The sequence below is a fragment of the Onychostoma macrolepis genome, chromosome 21 (genome assembly GCF_012432095.1).
Source record: "Onychostoma macrolepis isolate SWU-2019 chromosome 21, ASM1243209v1, whole genome shotgun sequence".
Lineage (NCBI taxonomy): Eukaryota > Metazoa > Chordata > Actinopteri > Cypriniformes > Cyprinidae > Onychostoma > Onychostoma macrolepis.
Window position 1 is genome coordinate 9,467,244 of NC_081175.1, and position 26,669 is coordinate 9,493,912.

Below are 26,669 nucleotides of genomic sequence, written 5' to 3' on the forward strand. Positions count from 1 at the left end.
AGTCAGCCTTGAACTGTTGCTCCCACAACTCATTCAGCTTCATAACAGTGATCCTATTAACAGTCATGTGAGGATGATTTTCAACAACATACCCTTCCAGTCGCTTAATCGGTCCATTAACTGCCCATCCAAACATGGTCTTCATAGCATATGGACCATTATTTTGACTACGCATGATCTGCCATGGCTCCAATGCCTCTGGCACATTAGCTCCAATCAACAGTTCTATACCAGCATCAATTGACGGCAAACATATGTGGCTTAAATGAGGCCAACAAGCAAGATCATCTTGTGTAGCAATGTTAGATTTGTCCACAGGCATGGTCTTCTGTGTGTATACCTCTGGTAAAGAACAGAAATGCTCTTGATTCAAACCTGACACCTCCAAATCATTCAGAACATAACAGCTGATGGATTTGTCCTGATTCATGGTTCTCATTAGAATATTAACTTTCTTTGGAGGAAGATTGAGCTTGGTCATCAAACTCTCAGTGCAGAAAGATGCCGAGCTCCCAGAATCCAGGAAAGCATAATTTGTCACAACCTTACTACCTTTCTTTGCTTTCACACATACAGGAACAATAGACAATGCACAATTATCTCTACCAGCCCCAGTAAGACCACTAGATTGAACTGAGACCAAAGCACTGCCCACTGTTGGCTTAAATTCTTTATCTTTACCATACTGACTGCCTTTTCTCTCTTGCGAAAGAATATGAGGAAGACTTGGATGTTTGAGTTGGCATATCTTACATATGCTTCTCTGCTTACAATCACGGCTGATATGCCCTGTACATAAACAACCAAAACAAATCTCCAAACAAATATCCATGAGAGAGCCATCTCCATATATGCTGAAGCCATCCTTACTTCATTACCGAAGTGCTCCTTGAGCAAATCCTTAGCCCTTATGTACCCTTGTGAAGGAATCATATGCTGACAGCTCCTAACAAGCTCCTTAGGTTGCCCTCTGGTATACTGCTCCAGGAAATACAAGCAATCTGCTTAGCCACTTGATTTCTTTTCCACCACCTCTTCAAAAGTGCGCATAAAATCGTGGTATCTCAATGGATCTCCATCAAAGAATGAAACTTCCCTTGGTGGAAGGGAAGACAAGTTGTTCTGTTGGACCAGTAGAGCTGCAATCTCATTTTGCTTGTCAATAAGCTTAAGAATATTTCCTTTGTCTAAGTCATCCTGCAAACATGATCCATGTGCATCTTGCAATTGCAATCCACGCTCTTGTCTACCATCATGACTGATACTAGGTGGTAGTGCAGAATGAGTTGGCCTTGATTTTGATCGAACAATCTGTTGCTGCTGCTGAACTGTCCAAGCTGGAAAATGCTTTGAATTCTCTGCTGCTACTTGAGTCTGTATAGGAAATGCAGGAGGATGTTGTGACACTGCATATGACCTTGAAGGTAAAAATGATTCCACATTAGGATTAAGAGATTTGGTTCTAATATTCATTATCTGTGGGGCATTGGTTTGAGGAGGATTAGTGATTTCACTTGTTTCCGATCTGACGTCGCTATATACTTTCATCTTGGCCATTGATACAGCAATTTTAGTGTCAAGCTCCATTTGTTCCTTTCTTCTCCTCAGATCCTCCTCTTTCTGTAATGCATGTTTCTGCTGTAGCATTCTTTGATGTGCCTGTAAGGCTGCCATTTCAGCCTCAATCTTAAGGCGAGCAGATGCAACAGAAGATCGACTTGAATGAGATCCGTGAGTAGTTGCTGTAATTCTAGATGACGTTTTCGATGATTTCCTACTCACATTAGAAACACTGTCTGTTGGTTGTATTCGATTCTCCACATCATTATAGTTTGCCTCAAGGTTCTGATATTCACTTGAAAGATGCATATTTTGAGATGATGAAACTGCTTCAGCAGAAGACAGAATGTTAGAAGCACAACTCAACTGAGGTTCCACAAGATCATCCATTGGTCTTGGATCAGGAATAACAGAGAGTGGAGAGCAAAGATTTACATTGCTTTGAGAAGAATTTGAATCTGTTGTTTGAACTGTTTGACTCGGGTTCTTAGTCTCATTCAACCATCGTTCAACATCTTCCACAAACCCGTCATTGTGCTGGCACACCGAATAAAACCATTCATTCTGTTTATCTTGTTCAGCAGGAGGAAGAAAAGCAATCCTTTCCAATGATCCACGATAGCCTTTTCTGTTGACTAAGTTTAGCGGCGATCAATATCCGCTGAGAGGCTGAGTAGTGGAATGAATCCGTGACGCGTTTTAATGCAAAAAAGGGAGGTTTTATTTCCAATGATGACAGTAAAGCATAAAACGTAAAATAAACAAAAAAGAAAATTAGACAAACGAAACAAAACGGTCAACAGAAAGTGAGCGCTGCAGCTACTCACCCCCTTCCCTCCTAACACACCAGAAAACGAACAGGTACATATGCACCTAAGCCCAAGTGATGTAACAAACAGGAAATGACAATTTCAAAATAAAAGACAAACCTTTCCCGCACCTACAGCTGGGTCATCAGTTTTTGCTTCACTTCAATTAAATGAGATAACCAAGGATTTTCTTGCTTATTTTTTAACATACACATTTTACATCCTAAAGTTGCACTCCATAATTTTTATTTATTTATTTATTTTTAATGTTGAGCCAGAGATGACACCATGATTTGAAATGAGATTAAATGATTTGTGTTTAAAAAAGAGAAGTGTGACCTAGGTGTAGGGATGCATCCAAATTAATTTCATGTTAGAAAATAAAGCACATTTAAGTTCATGATTGTAATAATGAAGTTACATTTTTTCCCACAAGGGATATCTAATTGGTCTCGCAAAACCAATTTGATTTGTGCCTTTAATGCTTAAAAAAAGTAATTCTATCCTATTTATGGAGAGTGTCAATTATCCTGTTTTTTGGGTATCACACTGTTCAAAGACTGTTATGCTCCTTTTTCAGGATTGCACAGCTGTATGTTATGGCTTTCCTTCCTGCTGTTCCTGTAAGTATAACAACATGTTTTTACAAAAACATTAAGTGGTTGTGCTTTCATCTCTGTCTTGGCCTAGTTTTCTAGAGTATAATTTCAAATGTTTCCTACACTTGTGCTGCTCACTCTTCTACGACGGCGTTTTAGTGCCACGTTAAAAAAAAAAAAAAAAAAAATCTAAGATTACGAGATTAAAGTCGTATTATTTCGAGAATAAAGTCGAAATGTTTCGAGAATAAAGTCGAAATACTACGAGAATAAAGTCGAAATGTTTAGAGAATAAAGTCTAAATGTTTCAAGAATAAAGTCGAAATACTACGAGAATAAAGTCGAAATACTACGAGAATAAAGTCGAAATGCATTGTCCATTGCATTCGTTGTTTGTAGTGCGCCAGCCACCCAAGCTTTGTGCTTTTAGTGCTTTTAATATAAAACAAAAGTCTCGGCTTTCAAAATCAATTTTATAGCGAAACTCAAATTATGTGTCTTACAATAATGTTATTTTCAAGCTCTTTAATGTGGCTTGACAGATCGCTGTATTTATGTTCAATTCATTAAATTATTGTGAAAATTCCACCACCTACTCCGCAAAAACGTCTGTGCCGTCCAAACCTTAATTTCTCACATAGCCTATTTAATTAAACAGCAATAAAACATTCTAAAGGTTGAAGTGGACTCAAATTTGTTGCTGTTTGCTGTAAACGTTAAGTGACTATTCACAAACTGTTTTATTCATGGTATACTGTAAATGAGGATATAATATTTAACGTCTTCCATTCATTATTTGTAGCACACCAGCCAACCAGTAATCGCAACAATTTTGTGCTTTGTTGCTTTTACACACAGCTCAGCTTTCATAGTTTTATAATGAAATACAAGTTATAAATGTGTTTTTGCTCTTTATTTCAAGTTTATAGCAAGATATAAAAGTGAAGGAACATCATAAGGCATGAAAAAAAAAACAGTTTAGCCTAATTTATAATGAAAATAATGTCTCGTTGTTCGTTATTGTAATCGGAAAGATGACTGACTCACATGCCGCTTGACAAACACATTATTGCAATATAGCCTACATATTGTATGTATTTCGCTATAAAACTGACAGATTTTGAAAACTGAGATTTGGAATATCTCCAATCCGGGCCATTTGCATGAGCAAAAGGATATAGCCTATCTCAAAATATTATAACTATAATCTTTATTCTCGAAAAATTTCGACTTTATTCTTAAAACATTTCGACTTTATTCTTAAAACATTTTGACTTTAATCTCGAAACATTTTGACTTTATTCTCGTAATATTTTGACTTTATTCTCGTAGTATTTTGACTTTATTCTTGAAACATTTCGACTTTATTCTCATAGTATTTCGACTTTATTCTTGAAATATTACGACTTTAATCTCGTAATTTTAGATTTTTCTTATTTTTTTAACATGGCACTAAAACGCCGTCGTACTCTTCAGGACAATTTTTTGCTTACTGACCAAAATGTTTCAATTAATTTATTTAGAATGTTCGAGACGTAAATTTAAACAGCCTAACTACACAGTAGCCGGGTTTCCATCCAAAGTTGCGAATTTAACTTATGCGCAAAATTGGAATATCGCATAAAACATTTGCGAACAAGCACCGTTTCCATCCAACGAGTCAAAGAGAACAAAATCGTCACTTCCTGGTAAACTGGGACTAAATAGCCTATAGAAAACTAAGATAAGCTACTGAATATAATAATTTTCATATGGCCTATGAAAAATTACTTGCACCTCACAGCGAGCAGACGAAACACAATAAATGCTGTCATTGCTTTCGGAGGTGAATGCTGCTGTTTGGGAACACAGTCGTGTAAGAGGTTTATACAGAAATACTTTGATGACAGACTTTGCTCAGGCATTTCAGAACGACCATAACAACATTTCAGATGATGTGAACGAGATCAGTGCGCTACTAGTCAAGTTATTCCGTCTCATAGCGCAGTCACATGACTTTTTTGATGCGCTTGGAGGAATTTATTCGCAAAATGCATTTCCATCTCCCATTATTTACATTAACCATTTTTCGCACAAGTCAAAAACCACCTCAAGCGAGCGTAAAAGCTTTTTTGCGAATTTAGTGATTTTTATTCGAAATTTGGCGTTTCCATCACTCGTTTCTCATGTGATACTTCAAAATGTGCATTAAAACAGGGTGATGGAAACCCAGCTATTGACTGTCACAAGTTTCCCTACTGCTGACAGTAGAGTACTGATGTCTTTTACTGTCCATCCTTCAATTTCCTAGGCTATGTTTCTGCACCATCTTCAGGTGTCTTATCTGCAAAACCAGGTACAACTTCTCAGTAAGCTCAAGATGTTGCACTGGACAAAAGACAGCAAAAGACATGTAAACTCAACAAATAATGTATTGTCATGTTTCAGGGCATCATCCTGCCACAGATGTACACAGCAGTTGCTGCCAACGTTTTAAATGTAGCAACAAACTACATCCTTCTTCACTCAATGAAACTGGGAGTGATGTATGTATGATTACTGTTAATTTTATCAATACTAGACAGCAATACATACACTAAAATAAATAATAATAATAAACTTTGATTTTATTTTTATTTTTTATGGATTAGTGATGGCCATAAGCCAGGAAATAAATTATCTTTAGTATAAGCAGGTGCTTGTGTCTCTGCAGGGGCTCTGCTGCAGCTAACAGTATTGCACAGATCTCCATCTGCCTCTTGCTGTTTGCTTATATACGCTGGAAAAAGCTGCATATGAACACATGGGGTGGTGAGGAATATATGGAAAGCTGCACACACAAAGACACTCATGTTTGCTTTTGTCATTATGGAGTCACTGACAATTTTTACATTAAGCCAACTATAATTATTATACCCTAAAGGGGTGTTCACATCCAACAGCGACAAAGTGATTAACTTTTAATGGCTGTGAGTTAGAGAGATGTTACCAATGCAGGAAAGTTAGAGGAGCTCCAGTGTATTCAGATGAGCAGCAATGGGAGTGCAGACAGTGATGCCTCATCTGATATATTTGGATAAAATGGTAAAATAAGACCTACAGTAGTGCTGATACTGGAATTGAAGCTGATTCCAGACTAAAGGCCGATAATGATATACAATACAAGCTATAACGATAACAATAAGATATACTTTTTAAACTCATTTAAAAGAACACCAGAATCCTCACCACAATTATAACAATACCGGTACAGAGGAATGATATTGTTGGAATCAATTTCAATTTAATTTATTTTATTATATTATTATTATTGTTTACCAGCTCAGCTGATGAACAATAAAAATAATAATAATAATAATAAAAAAACATTGACAGCCAATCAGAATCAATGCTGCTTTGAACTTGCGCATTTAAAGACATTAAAGACAAAACTGCAGTGTGTACTTATATTAAACAAAGCAGCATTGTGTGTTATAGTCATCTTTATAGTTAACTAACAATAGCTATAAACATAATTATAATGAAAGCTATATTAGAGTCCATGCTTGTGCTCTTTAAATTTGATTCTGATTTGCTGTTGTGTTTTTATCATTTATCAGCTGGAAAAAAAAAGATTCTGAAAGCGATTCCAACAAAATCCTTCTTCTGCTTAGACCAATTTTTAAAGTTTATGGTTATAGTTATCAATCTTGATGCGCTTTTAACTTCGCTTTCAATTCTTGTTGATCATAATAGCCTTTTGCACCAGAGGAACATTTTCGTAGTTCCTATAAATATTGAAACATATAATATTGGATCTATAACCCTGCAGGACCTGAGAATGATTTTAATTATCTCCTGTTTCAGAATAGGGTCTACCCCAGCACAATGGGAAAGACCAGTGGGGTAAGTTTATGTTGATTGGCTGAAGGCATGCCATTTGAAACACTGGAATCTGCCATTTTTAAAAAGCTGTGTAAACACACAGTTTACTTACTCCACAAACTAAAACCAGGAATATGGAAAACCATTAAAGATGGACCAACACCAGAGTCTAGGCACTTCTGAACTTTTACCCTATGGAGGAAATTCAATGCGGCTTTGAAGGTTCTTTTCTCAGTCTTTTTGATATGTAAAACTGCAAGTTGTCTGTCATAAGTGACTCTCAAGAATTTTTTTTTGTAAATTACCACACATTAGTCACCACCTACTGGTGTGATGATGTAACCTACAAAAATAGTCACCAAAAGAATCTGTCAATGGTGAATTGTGATATAAAAAAATAAATAAATAAATAAATAATAATAATAATAAAAAGCCCACCCCTAGCTGATAATAGACACAGTCTGAATCATATTATGCCCAGAGATGTCATGGCCTTCAGTAAAGTCGATTTGCCTGAGTGAAATCTTCTCCACAGGTCCATAGGACTCACAGTTAGCAGTGCCTCAGAATCAAACAATCAATTTTGCTTGGGATCGACTCCCAGTCCTCGGAAGACTTAATAGCAGCAAACAGCAGAGAGACTGTCAATAATTTAATCTATCACTATGAATTCCTACTCGTTATGGACAACAATTGGCATTTTTCCAGTGAAAGAAAATACTTTTTTATTTGTGAGGCTGTTTTGCAAAATGTCCAAATCGGTTCACAGTGACCACTGTGAATAGGAAAACATGAAAAAACACATAGATAACAAACAATTATTCTACATAGCTAGTCAATCAATAATGACAAGAGATATGTATACTGTATGAACATGACTGGTGTGATTAAAAGAATGTGTGTGTTTGTCTTTGTCGCCCCCTACAGGCTGGTCTACTGCAGCACTGCAGGAGTGGGGCTCTTACATGAAACTGGCTATTCCCAGCACTCTCATGCTCTGTTTTGAGTGGTGGGTCTATGAGATCGGAGGTTTCCTTGCAGGTGTGTAGATGTGTGAAGGGAGGTTCACACATCTGTGTTGTCTTGTATTTCTGATTAACCGTAATAGTCAGAAAAAAATATATTATTTGAAATGAAATGGATACAATATTGATTGATTATTTGATTGATTGATTGATTTAGTCAAGTGTCATATTTTGATACATCAGGCTTTTATGGCCAATGTATGATATGGGAGAATACATAGATCTTACTCACAGTGGAAAAAAACACCTCAAGAGTTATTCGGAGACTCAAAATTATCAAAAGTATGCCATTGGGTGCAATTGCTGATATTTATATGACCAAAAAGTTAAATGAAATTTTAATGTAATGTAAATCAATGAGATCTTTTTAACTATAATCAAGTAAACCTAAGTTGTTTCAATCCAGTAAGTGTTCATTCTGAAACATTTCTAACAACATGAATGCTATTCTTACATTTACTTATTAAAATACGTAAGGATTCTCAGCTAAAAGACATGTTTACCACAACCTGAAGGTGGGCATTTTTACAATTAAACTAAAACGTGTTAACAAAAAGTGTAAACAATCAATCAGATGACTGAAGACTGTGTAGAAGACTGTAACAGGTTTTGAACAATTTGAGGCTTTAGATATTTCCATATCAAATATAATACAGTAGGGTTTATAGGGTTAAACTGAATGAGTAGGTGCCATTTTGATCTGGAAAAAAAAAATATTCCTATTGGTCTTCAACCAAAGTCCTTCTGCAATCACGTTAAATACCTGACAGTCAGTTTTTCGTTAATCTTTTTTTTTTGTTTTTTTTTTTGGGGGAAGTACACAATGTTTTATGTCTTACAAATAATTTCATAAATTGCCTAACTACATCTGAGATGTGCAATGCCACAATCAGACAAAAATCAGAGACAGCCAACACATTAAATAACATACGTTTTTTCCCCCTGATGATTGGCAGGAATGCTGGGGGAGGTGGATCTTGCCGCTCAACATGTGTTGCTGGAGGTGGGGACAATTACTTACATGGTAAGAGTGTTATTTAACGTTACACTCACAAAACACTTATTAAATTGGTTTAATCTGCCATTGCTAGCAGGGTTTGTTATTACTGTCAAATGGCAAATATATTGAAACAAAAAGTATTAAAAATCGTTCTGAAAGTGATTCCAGTAATATAATGTTCCTGTCATTAGTATTAGTTGTGGTGTGGACTAACCTATTCTCATAGAATTAGAAAGAAACTTCATTATTATTATTATTATAGTTATCATCCTTGATGTGAAAGACCCTTAATTATCAATACTGAAGAAAAAGCGGGAGGTGATTTGAGATCTTTTTAAGGACTCAATGTCTAAGCTTCTGCCAGCTGAGGCAGAAGTCTCTAACAAATCTTTTCCTGCAAGTCTGACATGAACAAACCTTTTGTTATTGTTAGGGTTCAAAGATCCACTTCAGTTTCTTGTAATGCTCCAAAACAATTACCAAACATTTATCGCTACATCATTTAGCGATTATTATCGCTATTATCATTATCGGTCTAATGTGGTAACCTTCAAAAATAGTCAGCAACAGATGCTTTACAAACAAATGATGCTGTTAAATTATATTTGTTAAATTAAATTAGTGTGAATATTTGCTTGTTTTAATAACAAGATTTTATGTTTAGTTTCCATTAGGTGTGCATGCAGCCGCTTGTGTGCGTGTGGGAAATGCACTGGGAGCTGGAGACACTAACAGGGCCCTGATCACTAGTAAAGTGACTCTCTTGATCTCAGGTCAGTAGAATATAGAAATACCCAGTGCTAACAATCAAGTTTAGTGATTAGTATATAACTTACAGTAAGTATCAAGAAGGAAAGATCATTTAAACCTTTACTGCATTGCAGGAGTTTTGGCTGTTATGCAGGGAATCGTGATTGGTTCCTCGAAGTCAGTAGTGGGATACATCTTCACTTCTGATGAGTATGTTTGTTTCTCTCATAACATACACAAATTATTGGGTTATGATAAAACTAAGATTATTGTAGATGAAGTGATATCATGATCATTTTCTTCGTAAGATAAATAAAAGAATCAGGAGAAAAAATAAATCACTGCTAATTATAGCAATGAGAGTGAAGCTTTTCTTTTGTTGTTTTGCAGTTCTTACTTCTTGATTTAATCTAACAGGAGCATAGTGAAAATTGTCTCGGAAATTCTCACCCTGTACGTTTTCCTGCAGTTTTTTGATGCTCTCGTGGTAAGTTTGAATTGTTTTATAATTTGTATGCATTCAAAGCAAGGCAACACAAATTAATCAACCTATAATACAGATATTATTTGATATATATTATTTGATAATATTGAGCTGAATGTCAAATACTGTAACTGGCATTATGTTATCTTCTGTCTTTCATCATTACAGTATCTATGAGTGATAATGTCACAAGACGTTATCAGTTAAAATGCTTTTACTAGGGATTTCTTGTGATGTCATGAAACCTGGTTTTGTGAAATTATGTAATTCACTGATTACTCTGAAGTTTCTATAGTGCATTTCTCTACAACAGACCATTTTGTCTTGTGTTTTAGTGTGTGTGTTCAGGGATTCTTCTGGGTGCTGGGAAGCAGAAGATAGCAGCACTGTCCAACTTGATCTGTTACTACTGCATTGGGTTACCAGTAGGAATATCACTGATGTTTCTGGCTCAGCTCAGGATACTTGGTACCAGCTCTAAATCTCTTCATTCCTATTATCCTAACTTATCAGAGATTCAGTTGTTTTATTCCAAAATAAGTGAAAAAAAGAAAGAAAAAAAGAATGTCAAGCCAACCCAGATCTTTAATTCCATTCAGATATGTGGCATCCCAGTTTTGCCCTGCAATTTAGTTATAAATCTTTTCAATCTCCAAACCGAACTAAAGTTAATACTTTTATTCAGTAAAGATGCATTAAATTGATCAAAAGTAACAGTAAAGACTGTATAATTTTTCAAAAGATGTCTCAATTAATCGAATAATTCTAAAAATAATAAATAGTAACTAAATGAATAAATAAATATTTTGTGGATAAAATATATGTATATATATATATATATATATATATATATCTGTTTTCAACATTAATAGATTAATAGATTTCAAAGATACTAATAAGAAATCTTTTTGAGCATCAAATCATGATTTCTGAAGGATTATGTGACATGGAAAACTGGAATAATGACTGATGAAATTTCAGCTTTGCCATCAAATAAATAAATAACATTTTAAAATGCATTAGAATAGAAACAAAATATTTTAAACTGTAATAATATTTCACAGTATTACAAAAGAGACATTTTTCAAAAACATTAAAACATCTTACCAACCCCAAACTTCTAAACACCAATCCACACTAACAAAAGACTAATCTAACAAATTCAGTAAACCAAATGTTATACTACCACTACTACTAAAGTCATCAAAACTATAAAATAGGCAATATGTATGTTTTTGTACAAAACAAATTTCAATACACAACCTAAACACATCAAGACTTTATGTTATTGTTAGTGATTCAGGTCTCTGGTCATATAGCATCTTTTCTCCTCCAAACCAGCCATGTAATACAATTCAGATAGAGTTTGCTGCCCATGACCTGTTCTAATCTTGAAACACGTCCCATTTTCATTTCCCACTCATTCAGGTCTGTGGCTTGGCCTCTTGATTTGTGTCATTATTCAGACCTGTTTCTTCACCACTCTCATCTTCAAGCTCAACTGGAAGAAAGTAACAGAGCGGGTAAGACATAACAAATCAAACCTGCATGGTCAGGCCAAGCTACCATTGTGAAAGACTGTCGATAATGTTGACTTATGCCTTCCTTAGGCTCAGAAACGTGCAGGCAAACATGCAAAGGTAGTGTGTGTTCAAAAGGCACCATCGATTGGACAGTCAGTCCTTGATACGCTGGTTTCTGAAGGGCAGGACAACGATGAGCAAACACCTGATACTGGAGCTTCAGCAAATATCCCTGAACCTTGGGAAGACATAACTGGAAACAAAGTAAGTGCTGCAGTAATCCCAGCATCCAGGGTTTCCCAAACTGGGGTTTTTGGAGGAACTGCAGAGGTTTCATGATTTGATGAAATTATAATAATTAATTATATAAATGATATTACAAAATTTATCAAATAAAATCTGAGATTTGATTAAATGATGCTACATGTTTCAAAGCGAAGCAACACTGTGTTCACATGAGCAGCTTGTGATCCAATGAATTCAATGTCTAAGAGCTTCTCGGGTCCATAGTAAGTCCAGCGATCTCATCAATTTGGGAACATAACATGCACTATATTCAATTTATTTATACATTCACATAATTTACAATTTTTGTGGGTTTACAGCATTTCAACAGTTTTCTACCAAAATAAAAGCTTGAGGATTTTGAATGTTTAAAGTTTCAGGGTTTGGACGATTGAAAGTGAAGAATTTAAGACATAAATATTAGAATTGTAAAGCAAAATTATTATAATTAACAAATATTCATTTATATTTTCCAGTACAGTTGTAATTTACAGCAGTAATGTATTGCTGTCTTCATTTTTGTAATTAGAGTTGAAACTTTATATCTATTTACTTGCATGTTCGAGCAAATTACAAAAATATTTAAACAATAGTTCACACAAAAATGAAAATTTGCTGAAAATGTCCTCACCCTCAGGCTATCCAAGAGGTAGACGAGTTTGTTTCTTCATCAAAATAGATTTTGGAGAAATTAAGCATTACATCACTTGCTCACTAATAGATCCTCTGCAGTGAATGGGTGCCGTCAGAATGAGAGTGAAAACAGTTGATTAATCACAAAAATTCACAACATGACTCCATTAGTCTTAAAGTTAACGTCTTGTGAGATGAAAAGCTGTGTTTGAAATAAACAAATCCATCAAGACATTTTTAACTTCAAATTGCTACATCTAGCTTAAACGTGAGTCCTATCCATAAAATTGCTTTCTCCAGTGAAAAGCTTATGAAAAGTCTCGTCTGAATCAGGAGACAAATATCCACAGATCAAGCAACATTTACAAGTGAAAACAGTTCTAAACAAATATTTTAGTGGATTTTGATGTGAGAGGACAACATGGGATGGACTTTTTTACTCAAGGAAGCGTTATTTTCACATTTTTGCCAGAAGCAATGGTTTAAAGTTAAAATACCTTCATGATGGTTTTGTTTCTTACAAACTTGCAGCAGTCATGTGGATTACTTGTGGATTATTGTGAGGTTTTTATCAGCTGTTTGAATTTTGATAGCACTCATTCATTAAAGAGGATCCATTGGTGAACACATCACTACATTTCTCCAAATCTGTTCCGATGAAAACTGCTCTACACCTTCTGGCCTGAGGGTGAGTACATTTTTAGCAATTTTTTATTTTTGGGTGAACTGTTTCTTTAATTTAAATTCTGGGTACTTCAATTAAATATTTTACTTCTAAGGGATTCGGCTGATGAAAAAGTTTGGGAACCCCTGCCAATCACCAAGTCAATCACGTGTGTCCTGAAATTGAAACTATTCTCAAATCCTGGTGATGATAGCTTCAATAATTACATTATGCTTTGCTTCTTTAGTCCCAGCTAACAAGTAATAGACCTGAAGTGGCTGGCTATGTCCAAGTTAGCACCCAAGAGCAGAGTAAACTAGTGATGGTGAGTGAATATGGAGAAACCCAACCTAAAGCCTTGCTCTCTACGAACCAGCTTGTGCTCAGACGGGGACTTACGCTGTTGACCACTGTCCTGATCCTGATAGCTGGAGTCGCTGTGCACATAGCTTGTCCTCTTCCAGAGCCTTTAAGTCCTCATCAAAGCAATCTAACAATGGATTCAAGAAATTTTTCCACTTCTAACATATCCCTCAACACCACGTTGAGCTAACTCTAACTTGATCCATCTTAACAAGGTCTCATTTCAATAAATTTGGGACCACGAGTGGGTCAATCAGCCAATACCACCAAAATTATATTTGTCAGTGTTATTTAAGAGAGAAAAAAATGCATCTCTGCCAGCTTTTCCATCCAACCACAAATAACAGTTGGAGGCTTACAAAAGAGTATTTCTCTCAACGTACATTATGCAGTACTATGGACTTCTACAAATTTGGTACACACTCCAAACCCAGCTGCGTAGGTCAAAATACAGCTGAGTGAGACTACTGAGTAGCACTTATGTGCAGCATATTTCACTTCTTAGCAAACCAAATTAAAATTTTATGCATTATTTTTATATATCTGGTTATATGAAGCCATTTATAAGGTTGTAGTTTTCCTTGTAAATGTATTTATCATAACGAAGTAAAGCATAATATTATATACTACTGAAACCTTTTTATTTTTTTATTTTTTTTATTATTAAAAATTTTAATAAGACAGAGTGCAAAAAAATATGCATGCTTGTCACGTCATATCCAAACATGGAGAAAAATAGCTCCAGTGGTTGAATAATATACACACACACACACACACACACATTTGTTTTTGTGAAAAGTGGGGACATCCCATAGGCGTAATAGTTTTTATACTGTACAAACTGTATGTGCTATTGCCCTACACCAACCCTACACCTAACCCTACCCCTTACAGAAAACTGTGCTATTTTAAAGTGTTTTGAAAAGCGGGGACATGGGGTAACATCCTGAAAAGTCACCTTCTCCTTGTAATACCTATGTCATACCCTTGTCATTATACAGATTTATGTCCTCATTTGTTACAAAAATGTGCGCACACACACACACATGCGTTTTTGTGACAAACGAGGACATAAACTCTGCAGGACACAGGCCCTCCAGGATCAAGTTTGGTGACCCCTGCTAATTGGTGGATATTTGCCTGGTAATTTGTTTTAGTAAGCATAATATAAAGCACTATAATTACTGTAGTTTAGCTAGGAAGCTAGAAATCGTTTTCTTATTGTCGTAACTCAAGGACTCCATGTAGCATAACACACTATAATAAAATAATATGGATATTTTGGCAGAAGGATGAAGTAACATTAATTGTGCTCATGTAACAGGGTCAAAAAGAACATTTAATGGTGGCTGTTAATGGTATTGCAGATGTAGTATTTTGTCCCTCTTCTCTTTCAGTACCGCGGTAGATTTGAGTGTCACTGTTGTGGGTATGTACGATTTTGCACGCTCTAACGCCCGGGAGGGGCCATCTTTGTTCACTTAGTTTTGTCATGGCCACGAGATATTAAGTCGTGGAACGTGATAATAAGTCGTGGGAACGTGATATTATGTCGTGGCCACGAGGTCATTTTGTTGAGGTAAGGGCATCCTTATGTCGTGGCCTCGAAATGCTATGTTGAGGGAACGACATATTTTTCTCGTAGCCACGAGTTTAATGCGTAATAAACACACCTACGTGACCATAGCAACCCGGGATTATCAGAGATCAGGCCCGGATTAACACAGGGTAGTGCCCTAGGGTGACCACATTTGAAGACATGAGACGTGCGGATCCATATGCAGACTTTTATTGACAAGAGACGTGGTCATAACAGGCAGGGTCAAACAGTGGCAAACAGGTATAACATGGGCGAGACAAAGAGTAAACCGAGACAAGCGTGGGTCGACGATCGGCGAACAGCATCAAAGGGGCTAGACAGGAGAGGTAGTCCAAAACGTAAGCAATAGTCCAGGCAGGGGAAAACACAATCCGACAAAGGCAAGGCGAGGCGAGGCAAGGCAAGGCAAGACTAGGGAAACTAACTGGGCTCTGTAGGGCAGCGATAAATGCATACAATACTCGGCACTGACGGAAGGAAAGTCCAGGGTTAAAATAAGGCATGTGATCAGTGTGTGTGTAGGATCAGGTGTGCGTGTGATTAGTGCAATGAGTGACTGGTGACAGCTGTGATCAGTAATGGATGATGGGAATTGGAGTCCATTGTGATGTGTGGTGTGAAAGTCAATATGATGGCAGGGCGACCTCTTGTGGCAATCAGACAGAAGAGCAGGCCCAGGACTCGTAACAGTTTTAAATATAAAATTTTGAATATAGAACTATTGTTTGATTGAAATGATTTAAATAACCGAAAGGACACTTTAAACATAAAAATAAAACTGCCAGTAGATGGCGGCAAGTCACTGATTTTTTTCACTGAATCATTCATTCAACTGATTCGTTTGAACAGGTGATTCATTCAGGAATGAAGCAAGTGACTGTCTTTATGAGTAGGTAATTGAATCACTGACTCACTAGACTGATTTAAAAACGCAGGTTCATTCATAAATGAAACACCGCTGTGTTTGAATGATGCACAGAGGCTCAGCGGTTCCTTGACTAAATAGAGCAAAATCAGGCAATATTGTTAAAAGTCATACAATGTACATCACTTTACATAACTTATTGTTTATTGAGCTGTTGTATTAATTTAATATCACATTTACAAACTCCTTTAATAATATTTAAAAGCTGTTACTCACTTCAGTTCATCGCAATCTCACGAAACTCCATTATAATCAATGAAGCGCTCTACACTGCACAACGAATCTCTTATTTACAGCGTCTACACTTTGTATGTTATAATGGGAGGATTTGTGAGCTTGCATAACTCAGCAATGAACAAAAGTATTTTGAGCAGTGGGTGGATTCTGATTAACATTGCATTCAAGGAATCATGTCTGCGATACATTACTCAACGCTGCACAAACACGCAAGTAGAAATCTTTGAAGCTCCTCTCAGCGAAAACACAAATAGCCTGTGCTGATCGGGTTAGTCATACAGGTGCTCCTAAATATTTTTTGATCGTCGCACACAGTAGCTACTTTTCAGTCGCGCTGTATAGCCCTGGCAGTGTGTCGTGATATTTTCTCTCTTTTAAAAAAAAAAAAAAAAATGTACGTTTCGCACAACCGCCAAATTGATGCTGCCTATCCATTTGAGAATAAATATGCTCGACTCTGACTGGGGGGGAGGGGGCAAATACACTGTGACCTGACCCAATCGCAATTCTTTATATGCGTGCATATATTTGATATTCTCTCTGTATATTGTATCATTAACTGTTCATTTTCTATGCATCTGTATCTCTTCCAGCAAAATAATATATACAAAACATGAAAAAATATTTTAAAGGTCTTGTCATTATCGTAATCACTTGGTGCCCCCCTATTGGCTGGTGCCCCAGGGCACTCGCCCAATCCCGTCTATGGATAATCCGGCCCAGTCAGAGATGGATAAAACCCCTGCTGAAAAAAACAATAGAACCCTGCCCAAAACACAATAGAAAATGTAATGGTTATAATGGGAATTGTGTTGGTTTTAATGGAAAATATAATGGTGTCTACTGGTATGATGGATTCTATTGGTGGGATGTTAAATCCTATTGGAAAAAAACCCAAAACACACTACAAAATGGAATTTTGTAATGGTTTTGCTGGAAAAAAATCTAATGGTTTATAATGGTATTTTAATGGAAACCATTGGAATTTCTGTGATGGTTTCTACTAGGCTTCTATTGTTTTTTTTTTGTTTTGTTTTTTTGTTGTTGTTTTAGCAGATATTTTTATTAACATTAAACATTTCATTTAATATTTGTATATTATTATTATTATTATATATTTATTTTTATATTTATTTCATATAAATATAATATTTTATTATTTCCCCTTTCAATTTGCTACCATATATTTTGCAAATACTGTAAACGCCTGACAATTATGCCAATACTTTATGATTGTAGGCTATTTATGCCAGTATGTGATGATAAATGAGCGTGTTGTTTTCATTTGCAAATTAAAATACGTGAATGATTAATTCCTCAACGAAACACGGCAGTAGGCTATAATATTAATCATTATTAATTCGCAGGGGAAAAAAAGAAATATATGTTAAATTCAACCTTTAAACTGCATTTCCAATAGGCTATAAATTCCAGTCAGCATAATCAACGCTTTATGTCGAGCATTTACAGTAGGCTTATTTACAGAACTAGTCAGAACGTTATGTAAAGGATCGAAATGAAGGGAAAAAACAAATATAAAAATATAATAATAGGCTAATAATAATAATGATGATGATAATAATAATAGCTAATAATAATAATATACAAATATTACGGAAAAAGACGATCAGTTAATGGACACACAAGACTGTGGGATGGATAAAAATGTTTTCTTGTAGGTCTATTTCATTTTATGTAGCATACTTTAATTTAGCCTATTCATGATAAACTTAATTTGAATGCTGTTTACATCGCGTGCCTATAGTCCGGTAGCCTATGGTCAATATAATAATTATGTAGGCCTAGCCTAATAATTTCTATAATAATTAATATAATTATTTCTTAATTCAAAATAAAATATGAATGAATCCCTGATAATCCCGGGTTGCTATGGTCACATAGGTTTGTTTACACATTAAACTCGTGGCCAAGAGAAAAATACGTCGTTCCCTCAAAATAGCATCTCGAGGCCAAGACATAAGGATGTCCTTACCTCAACAAAATGATCTCGTTGCCACGACATAATATGACGTTCCCACAAATTAATATCTCGTGGCCACGACAAAACTAAGTGAACCGAAGACGGCCCCTACCGGGCACCGTAACGTATTAATTGTGGAAATAATGTTTTATGTGAATATTTTCGTCGCAATTGATTGAATTGACGTATTTTGAACATGAGTATAATGTATTTAACACTTTAACACGGTTGTTGAGGTCATTTTAAATGTATTGAATTCCCATGTGGTCATTGTGTCTGTCTTAAAAATTCTGATAATTAATATGAGTCGAGTGAAAGTGTAACTTCAATTTTTCTAGTTACAATCTGCAGTATATTGTCTCCTTCAGCCAACCTGATTTGTACCCGTTTTTCTATCAAAAAGATAAATCAAAGCTGAAAAAAAAAATCCCATGTGTGAGTGTGTCCTTTCACATCCCTTACATCATCTGAGAATTCCAATGAGCACCTCATTTAACACAATCCCTCCAGCTAATATAAGCAGCATAAAGAAGACAGCAAGGCCTCGACGAACAACCAGCTGTTTTGTGGTCAAGACTGTGCCAACTGTGACCTTTGTGCCAGCAACTGTTATTCCTCCTCCTTCTCCTTCACCGAGCCCTTCAAGGTCTGTGTTTGCATCTGTCTGGCCTGCTTCTTTGTGCTGGGACTCCTGTGGTACTTCTGTAGAATAATCAGTCAACATAGGGGAAAGTCCATGATGAAAGAAACATTTTGTGTTCATCATTAAAGTCATCATATACCGTAGACAGAAAGTACCTTCTGTGCAGCCCTTATTTTCCATAGCATAAGATTCATCTTTGGTCTGAGGGGCTTGTACACCTGCTCTGATCAAGGCCTGAAAATAAGGAAATAAAACTGAAATTATCATATCAAAATAAACTATACAGATGTGGATAAAGAAAAAGACCCACCTCGTGTGTGGCTTTTTTCCAGTCCAGTTTGCAAATGAGGGTGAAGAAGAACAAAGATTGTGTGAAGGCACACACAAAGAATCCAGTCCACAAACCTAGCAAGAGAGAACAAAAGGAAATTCATGGAGGCGTTCAGTGTGGCACCTGAGATTAATAGTTCAACACTTTCAAGTCATTTACCAATTATGCCCAAGCTGAGAGCAAACATCAAAGACACTCCAACTGGAAATCCCACAAAATAATATCCTACAATGTTACAAAGAGCACCAAGCAGCTGCTTTCCAGCACCCCTGACAATTCCACCTGTAATGCCCTACAGACAGAAAAACAAACCTATCAACAGGATGTTATCAGACATTCTCAATATCTTAAGTGAATATCTTAAATAAAAAATACAAATAGAAGGAAACTGAAATTGAAATACATTTATGCTCTCTTATTTTTTTTTCTGTTATTAAAACATAAAATTTTGTTTGGATTATTTAAAAAAAAAAAAAAAAAAACATTTTGGGTAAGACTGAAGAACAAAATAAGACACTAAATGTAGTTTAGGATGCATTCTGCATATTTATGCATTTTTTGTTACTCAAAGTATACTATTTTACAGATGATTGTGTATTTATTCCTTTTTTTTTCTTTCTTTTTTGTTGTTGTTGTAATGTACAGGAAAGCCACTTAAGAAAAGACAGAAGAGCTATTGAAAATAGGATTTGATTTTGATTTTAAAAATATAATTCTCTCTCAAGAATAAACAAACAGACAGATAACAATTTGGTCAAAACAAAGAAAAATCACATGCCTACCGCAATGGCATCAAATATATGGAAGAAGCTGTACATGACCATGACCTCTGATACTCTGAGCACTATTTCCCTTTGAGAGAGAGAGAGAGAGAGAGAGAGATAGAATACTGTACATGTAAAATGTTATGTTAAAATCTTAACAGTACGCTACATTATTTCTTATTCTACTTACTCTTCAGTGGTAAAGACGTATCCGATAATATCACTGGTACTTCCAATAAAGGCAGCGACTATACAAGAAGCAAGTACTAGAAAACAATACCAGAGAAACCATAAGAGTTTAGCTCCAACCTTAGTTAAACACACCTGAACCAGCTAATCAAGGTGTTCAGGGTCACTAGAAACTTCCAGGCAGGTCTTTTGGAGCTGTTTGGAGCTACACTCTGCAGGACAGTGGCTCTTCAGGACTAAAGTTTGACTCATGTGCACTAATTTCTGGAAATGTGAGGAACGGTCTATTTCCACTTGAGCACGGTTCGGTGTGATTACGGTCAGACTTCTCAGCCACTTTTCCACCATGGTTTCAAACCATTCCAAGCACAGTAAAAGAAAGTTTCTAATTGCTCAGAAGGGTTACAAACCATTACTGGAATTCTCAGCCTTAACAGTGGTCAACCATGCTTGTGGATCTCTAGTGAAGTGAGGACATAATTGTCTACAACCCAGTGAATTGTACAATAAATCACTTTCGTTGGCAGTTTGTGTCCTTGCATTGTCTCTTGCTGCATCTGTCATTCTACAGATTTGCCAATGTTACTCATTTTACCCCTAGACAATCTTAAAAGGGTCGTAACAATAACATACATGACTCATATAAAACTAAGTCAGTAAATGTAGGCCTATAGCTAAGAGAATATTTACCTTTATATCCGCCTTTTTCCAAGCCTTCTGCATTTTAAACAATGTTTTATGTCTATTATAAAGCAGTTGTTTTAAATTATGGCAGACACCTCCGGTTAGGGAATGTTCCACTCAAAAAGAATAAAACAGATAATTTCAAGTCATAAAGTTATCCTAAAAATAATCCTAATCAGTCAGATTAGGATTTTATGATTTTATGTTAAAAGTGATTTATTAAAGTGATTTCCTTTTAATGTTTAATGGTTGAAGGTTGAGTAGAATAATGTTACCTCATTGCACCCAGTTTCTGAAAATGCTTATTCATACATTGAATATTTCACTGATTGTTTACAATATAACAAAGTTACTCCCATAATGGGATTGAAGTAAAAAGGTGGATATGCTCCTTCTCCGTACAGCTTTCTCCATTGTTTACATACAGTATCATGCTGTCGACAACTGTTGCGTCACCAAGGTAACATACATTCTAATCCTGTTTTGAAAAAGTAATCATGCTGCATAAAAGTTTTTAGTTTAGTTGTTCACATACGTCCACAGACTAAAGACACTTTGGCAGACAGTTTGGCTTGTTCTGGGTTTCCAGCTCCAAGTGCATTTCCCACCCTCACAGTGGCTGCAACTACAAATCCCATTGGAAACTGAAAAGTGAGAATAATAAATATATAAATGACAATTAAAAAAAAAACTTCTTCCAAGTGATTCAAATATAATTTATATATTTATATTATATATTTTATATATTTATAACTTGTTGCTGAAATGTTTTTTTCTTTTGATATGGTCGACTTCCCTTTATTTCAACGCAAAACATGATTTTTATCACCTTTTTACTTAAAAGAAAGAATTACTAATTTTACATGCACTTTGGACTAAATTTCTCAATGATATGATAGATTAAGGCCGTGGCGGTGGCAGCAACTGTTACAGATGTTTGACCTCACACAACCCCGTTTCTTACAATGAAAAATTTCCCATAAGCAATTGATGTTTTATGCTTTTCACTTCTGGTGATTTTGATAAAACATTTAAACATTGCCCAGTGTGCAAAAATTCAATACACAAAATACGATTTATTGCTGTCACCAACTGATGTGTCTGTTTTACCACCCAGGCAGAAGATAACAGAATACTATTGCTAATGGAACACAGTACTCTAAATATCTAAAAGGAGTGAATGTGAAATAACAAAACTGTGCATGTCTTAGTTTCACAGTTCTGTCAATGGGTTCCAGTTTCAGTTATCGTTTATATAAATGTAATACTAATATCTTGACATATTGACCAGAATACAACTGGTGCTGTCTTTTCTGAGAACACCCTGAAACCAGTATAGGTGTACATTTTTCTAAAAACAAAGAAACATTTGAAAAACATACCATGAATGCAATAGTAGCCAGCTGATACACAACAGACTGGGCTCCCAGCTCAGCCTCACTGATAATTCCTACAATGAACAACTATAATGTAGTCATGAAACAAACTAAATTTAATTGCATAAAAACACAGATAGTTTTCAAACCTGCCAGGAATCCACCAATCTCATATGCCCACCACTGCACACACAGCATGAGCATGCTGGGAAAAGCCAAGCTACTAAATGGACCCCATTCTTGCAGACAATCACAAGACCACCCTAATGTGACACAGAAAGAGATGCAACAGATGGAGACCAACAGAAGTGTCTGCAACACTTAGTTTAGGGACCAATTCTCACTATTAATTATTAGTTGCTTATTAGCATGCATATTAGCTGTGTATTAGTAGTTATTAAAGCACATATTAATATTTTAGATCCCTTAATCCCACACCATACCAAAACAACTGTCTGTTCCAATAAAGGTACTATCAAACTATTTGTTTTGAGGCATAATTAGGTTTTTTCTGAGGAGTTTTTTTGAGGCAAAATGAATAGTTAATAGTTAGTTGAGAGGATTGGTCCCCGAACTAAAGTGTGACCGAATTGTCTATAGATGGCACTATAATTGATAGACAACAATTAGTTCCATTAGTTTACTATATTGCCAAGTGTTGAGCAGGTGATTGGGGAAAGACAATATTTATCAATGATATCTGAAGCTATCAGCATGCTTATCGGCAACTGATATCACACGACTCATCAGAAATATTTCAATAACGAGTAACATAGTGAACTATTTTCTGGTTAAATATTGAAAAAGGAAACAACATACTTTGCACCTGGACATGCTACATATTCTTCTTTTACTGCAAGTCATAAATAGACAGACAGACAGACAGACAGACAGACAGACAGATAGACAGACAGACAGACAGACAGACAGACAGACAGACAGACAGGCAGACAGACAGACAGACAGACAGACAGACAGACAGATAGATAGATAGATAGATAGATAGATAGATAGATAGATAGATAGATAGATAGATAGATAGATAGATAGATAGATAGATAGATAGATAGAAAGACAGATAGATAGATAGACAGATAGATAGATAGATAGATAGATAGATAGATAGATAGATAGATAGATAGATAGATAGATAGATACAGTAGATAGATAGATAGATAGATAGATAGATACTCACCGTCCCATGTGTTTTTATGAAGGCCCTTCCATTGAATATAAAAAAAGAGAAACACAGCCAAGGAATACTGGGAAATGGTGTTTGCAGCAGCAGATCCGCTGATAGTTAATAAGAAAGTCAAATTAATCATTTTGACTTTGTAAATAACCGTATAATCTAACTGAGGTTTAAATAAATAAAAGAGGTTTTCACTTTTCTCTAATCCCTCACACTGAATAAAGGACCCTAGACCAAGGACCCTCCTTGGACCCTCACACTGAATAAAGCACCAAGACCCTAAATAAGATATAATCAAAATGCTTACGCAACACCAAGATCAAGCAGATGAAGGAAGATGTAGTTTATTAAACCATTGAGGACATTTCCTGCTACTCCTGTGATGACCTGAGGCCAAATAATACCCTAAACAAACAAAGAAAAGCAGACTATCAGCATCATGAACTAGGCTACATGAACAAACAAGGACAAGCAATAGAAGAAGAAAGAAAGAAGTTGCACTGCAATGATTTACTATTCACATCACAAATATGATGACTATTGTTTACCCAGATTCAGGTAAGTTTTGCTAAAGGTTTTTTTTTTTTATGTTTTGAAGGACATCTCTTATGCTAACCTAGGCTGCATTTATTTGATGAAAAATACAGTAAATATAGTAATATTTTGAAATATTATTACAATTTAAAATAACTGTTTTATATTTATATATATTTAAAAATGTAATACTTTCCTGTGATGGCAAAGCTGAATTTTAAAAATTAAGCATGCTGAAAATTTTAAAAAATTAATAAATAAAACATTGAAGGTCGCATACACAATATCACATACACGTATACTGTATATACACTGTGTGCAGAATTATTAGGCAAGTTGATATTCTGGTCATATTCTGGTCAAATGGTTCCTGATGGTTTCTCACTTAATTCTTCACCTTAATTCTTAATTCTTTTGCAGTTAACGTGTCTTTTCCTCTCCACCTGTTTTTTCTGACCTTGCTGACCCAATGAGAATTTCGCTGCCCAATGGTCATGCCTTAACTTTGCTAATTCTATTATTGCATTAGTATTGCATCCTTCTCATGGGCATTTAATAATTTTTTTAACTTTTATTCTTGAGTTCAATCTCTTTTTTGGCTCATTTTATCTGTAAAGGAAAACCTGCCTAATAATTCTGCACACCTGAAATAAGACGTTTCTGACTATCAGCCTTCATGGACAATTATATATCACTTATAAATTATTAAATACAAAATCAATAGTAGTTATTAAGATTGATGTGGTTTGGAATTGGTAAAATGTTCTTGGAAAAAAAATATGACCAGAATATCAACTTGCCTAATAATTCTGCACACAGTGTACATATAAATGTCAGTTTGGATAAAAGGTAAATGTAAGGAACTTTGGTCTGAAGTTTATCTTGAGAGTGTTGAATTTATCAGACCTGGCCACACTGGGACGCTGTCGGACAGCCAGCAGGATGGGCTCTGTGTTGATGAGCAGCGCCCAGCAGGGGAAACAGGCCAACAGGAGGATGAGAATCCCTCTCTGCAGTATCACACCCACCCGCTTCAGATTATTACTGCCAAACGTCTGGAGGACACAATTCAATTCAGATGACACACAAATGACACTCATATTTACCCATATTCATACTCATAGATAGTACATTCACTATCAGACCTGAGAAATGAGTGTATCACAAGCAGACGCCAGTCCAGAACCGACGGAGATGCCGGTCACATTAATAACCTGTGAGCAAAAAGGACATATTCATAAATGTAATGAGAGTTTTAATAAATGCCACTATAATGAAGTTTGTTTGTTTGAACTCACAGCAATAGCCAGAGCCACACCAGCCAGTTCAGTTTTCCCCAAGTGTCCACAGAACACAGTGCTGATGAAGCTGATCAGAAAGATCATCAGCTGAGATATAAACTGCATGAAGAGAGGAAACATTTCCAGTATTCAATAACAGACACTTCCACTTTTTGAGAAATAAACTTATGTTATTCTTGAAAACTGATCATGTTATGTTCTTAAAATAAAATAGACTACTAAAAATGTGCTTATATCATTACAATTAAATATTTATTATAAATTCATTTAGTTTTTAATTTGTGACTTTGGAGGTATTTAAGGTACTATTTATCAAATGAACATTCAATTTCATGTCAGACCACAACTTATGCTATTTAGTTTATTTCAGTGTCAATGTTTGATTTAAATAGTTACATTCAAAATTAGAAACCCCATACTTTACAAAACAAAGATTTGTAAATAATGTCATTGTCAGCCAACAGTGAAAGAAAACTCGTCTCAATATGTGGTTAGTTGATTGGATGTAATCAAAGTTTAACACCATAGAGCCTTACTAAATCTATAATCACACTTACCACTGGTCCAGCCAATTTCACCTGCTGTACAATTTCTTCTTTATAATTCACCGGTAACAAACTCCAGAGTTTCTTTCGACACACTCCACAAACAACCTTTGAACTTGATGTTGACTGATGATCATCATTTTTCTCCTGTTTTGAATCCTCATTTATCTGAGTTACTGTGTTAATACTGTCCATTTTTGTTATTTCTGAAGTGTTTAATTCCCACAAAGCTTATATTTAGTCACAATACAGGACAACATCTGCATGAAAGGTATTGTGCTAAAGGTCCATTGCAGGGAGACATCTCGGTGGATCTCAAAAAACTGTTTGGTAGTAAGTTCAGCCCTGCCTGCTGAACTCCATGAGGTTATTACATAAACAAAAGTCCCTGTGTGCTCAGATCAAGTTTTATTGAAAGTAGGCCTAGCCCTCTAATATCTTGATGCATTAACAGGCAAACAGGCATTTGTGTTATTGAACTAGCGTAATTGTTCAATTACCATTGTGTTATTCTTTCTTTCTTTCTTTCTCGCACAAATGAAATGGCTGAGTGCATCTACAGATTTTAAAACAAATATCTGTGTATGCATATCAAATCTGACTCATCGGAATCATTTTCAAATCATTTAACCCTCTGGTGCTCTTCGGTTTTCTGTTTTGAATTTTTAAAAATCACAGCTTCATCGGAATAGTCTGAAACTTCGTGACTTTTATGGCATTTGGAATGTGAACACATTTAGTCAGATAATAAAAACAGTTACATATTACTCCTGAGCCAGTGTCTGGGACTAAGCTGATACGTTTTTTTTTTTTTTTTGGTTAAAACCAA

At 35.5% G+C, this 26,669-nt stretch overlaps 2 protein-coding genes across 5 annotated transcripts in view; one reads left to right on the plus strand and one right to left on the minus strand.

The window, feature by feature from the left end:
• slc47a1 (solute carrier family 47 member 1) overlaps positions 1-17,087 on the plus strand; it is a 41,865-nt gene extending 24,778 nt beyond the window's left edge. For 2 of the 4 annotated variants that reach the window (XM_058757775.1, XM_058757774.1), the window contains 13 exons: positions 2,950-2,992; positions 5,259-5,303; positions 5,396-5,493; positions 5,661-5,758; positions 7,739-7,852; positions 8,793-8,860; positions 9,501-9,609; positions 9,721-9,796; positions 10,004-10,073; positions 10,406-10,538; positions 11,499-11,593; positions 11,681-11,857; positions 13,423-17,087. In XM_058757775.1, coding sequence (XP_058613758.1) covers positions 2,950-2,992; positions 5,259-5,303; positions 5,396-5,493; positions 5,661-5,758; positions 7,739-7,852; positions 8,793-8,860; positions 9,501-9,609; positions 9,721-9,796; positions 10,004-10,073; positions 10,406-10,538; positions 11,499-11,593; positions 11,681-11,857; positions 13,423-13,728 — 1,432 coding nt within the window. In that variant the 3' untranslated portion in view covers positions 13,729-17,087. Of the gene's footprint in view, positions 1-2,949; positions 2,993-5,258; positions 5,304-5,395; positions 5,494-5,660; positions 5,759-7,738; positions 7,853-8,792; positions 8,861-9,500; positions 9,610-9,720; positions 9,797-10,003; positions 10,074-10,405; positions 10,539-11,498; positions 11,594-11,680; positions 11,858-13,104 lie in introns of all 4 variants that reach the window. The other 2 variants (XM_058757777.1, XM_058757776.1) reach the window with 2 other exon arrangements.
• A 139-nt stretch (positions 17,088-17,226) lies between these two features.
• On the minus strand, positions 17,227-26,189 carry LOC131529106 (multidrug and toxin extrusion protein 1-like). Its single transcript, XM_058758632.1, has 15 exons — positions 25,853-26,189; positions 25,293-25,394; positions 25,140-25,208; positions 24,906-25,049; positions 23,768-23,865; positions 23,464-23,561; positions 22,418-22,531; positions 22,275-22,342; positions 21,428-21,536; positions 20,210-20,285; positions 20,038-20,107; positions 19,415-19,547; positions 19,235-19,329; positions 19,080-19,158; positions 17,227-18,983 (listed from the first exon to the last, which is right to left on the minus strand). Exons 1-15 carry the CDS (start codon positions 26,033-26,035, stop codon positions 18,745-18,747), a joined length of 1,677 nt encoding a protein of 558 aa, XP_058614615.1. The 5' UTR covers positions 26,036-26,189; the 3' UTR covers positions 17,227-18,744.
• Between the last annotated feature and the right edge of the window lie 480 nt (positions 26,190-26,669).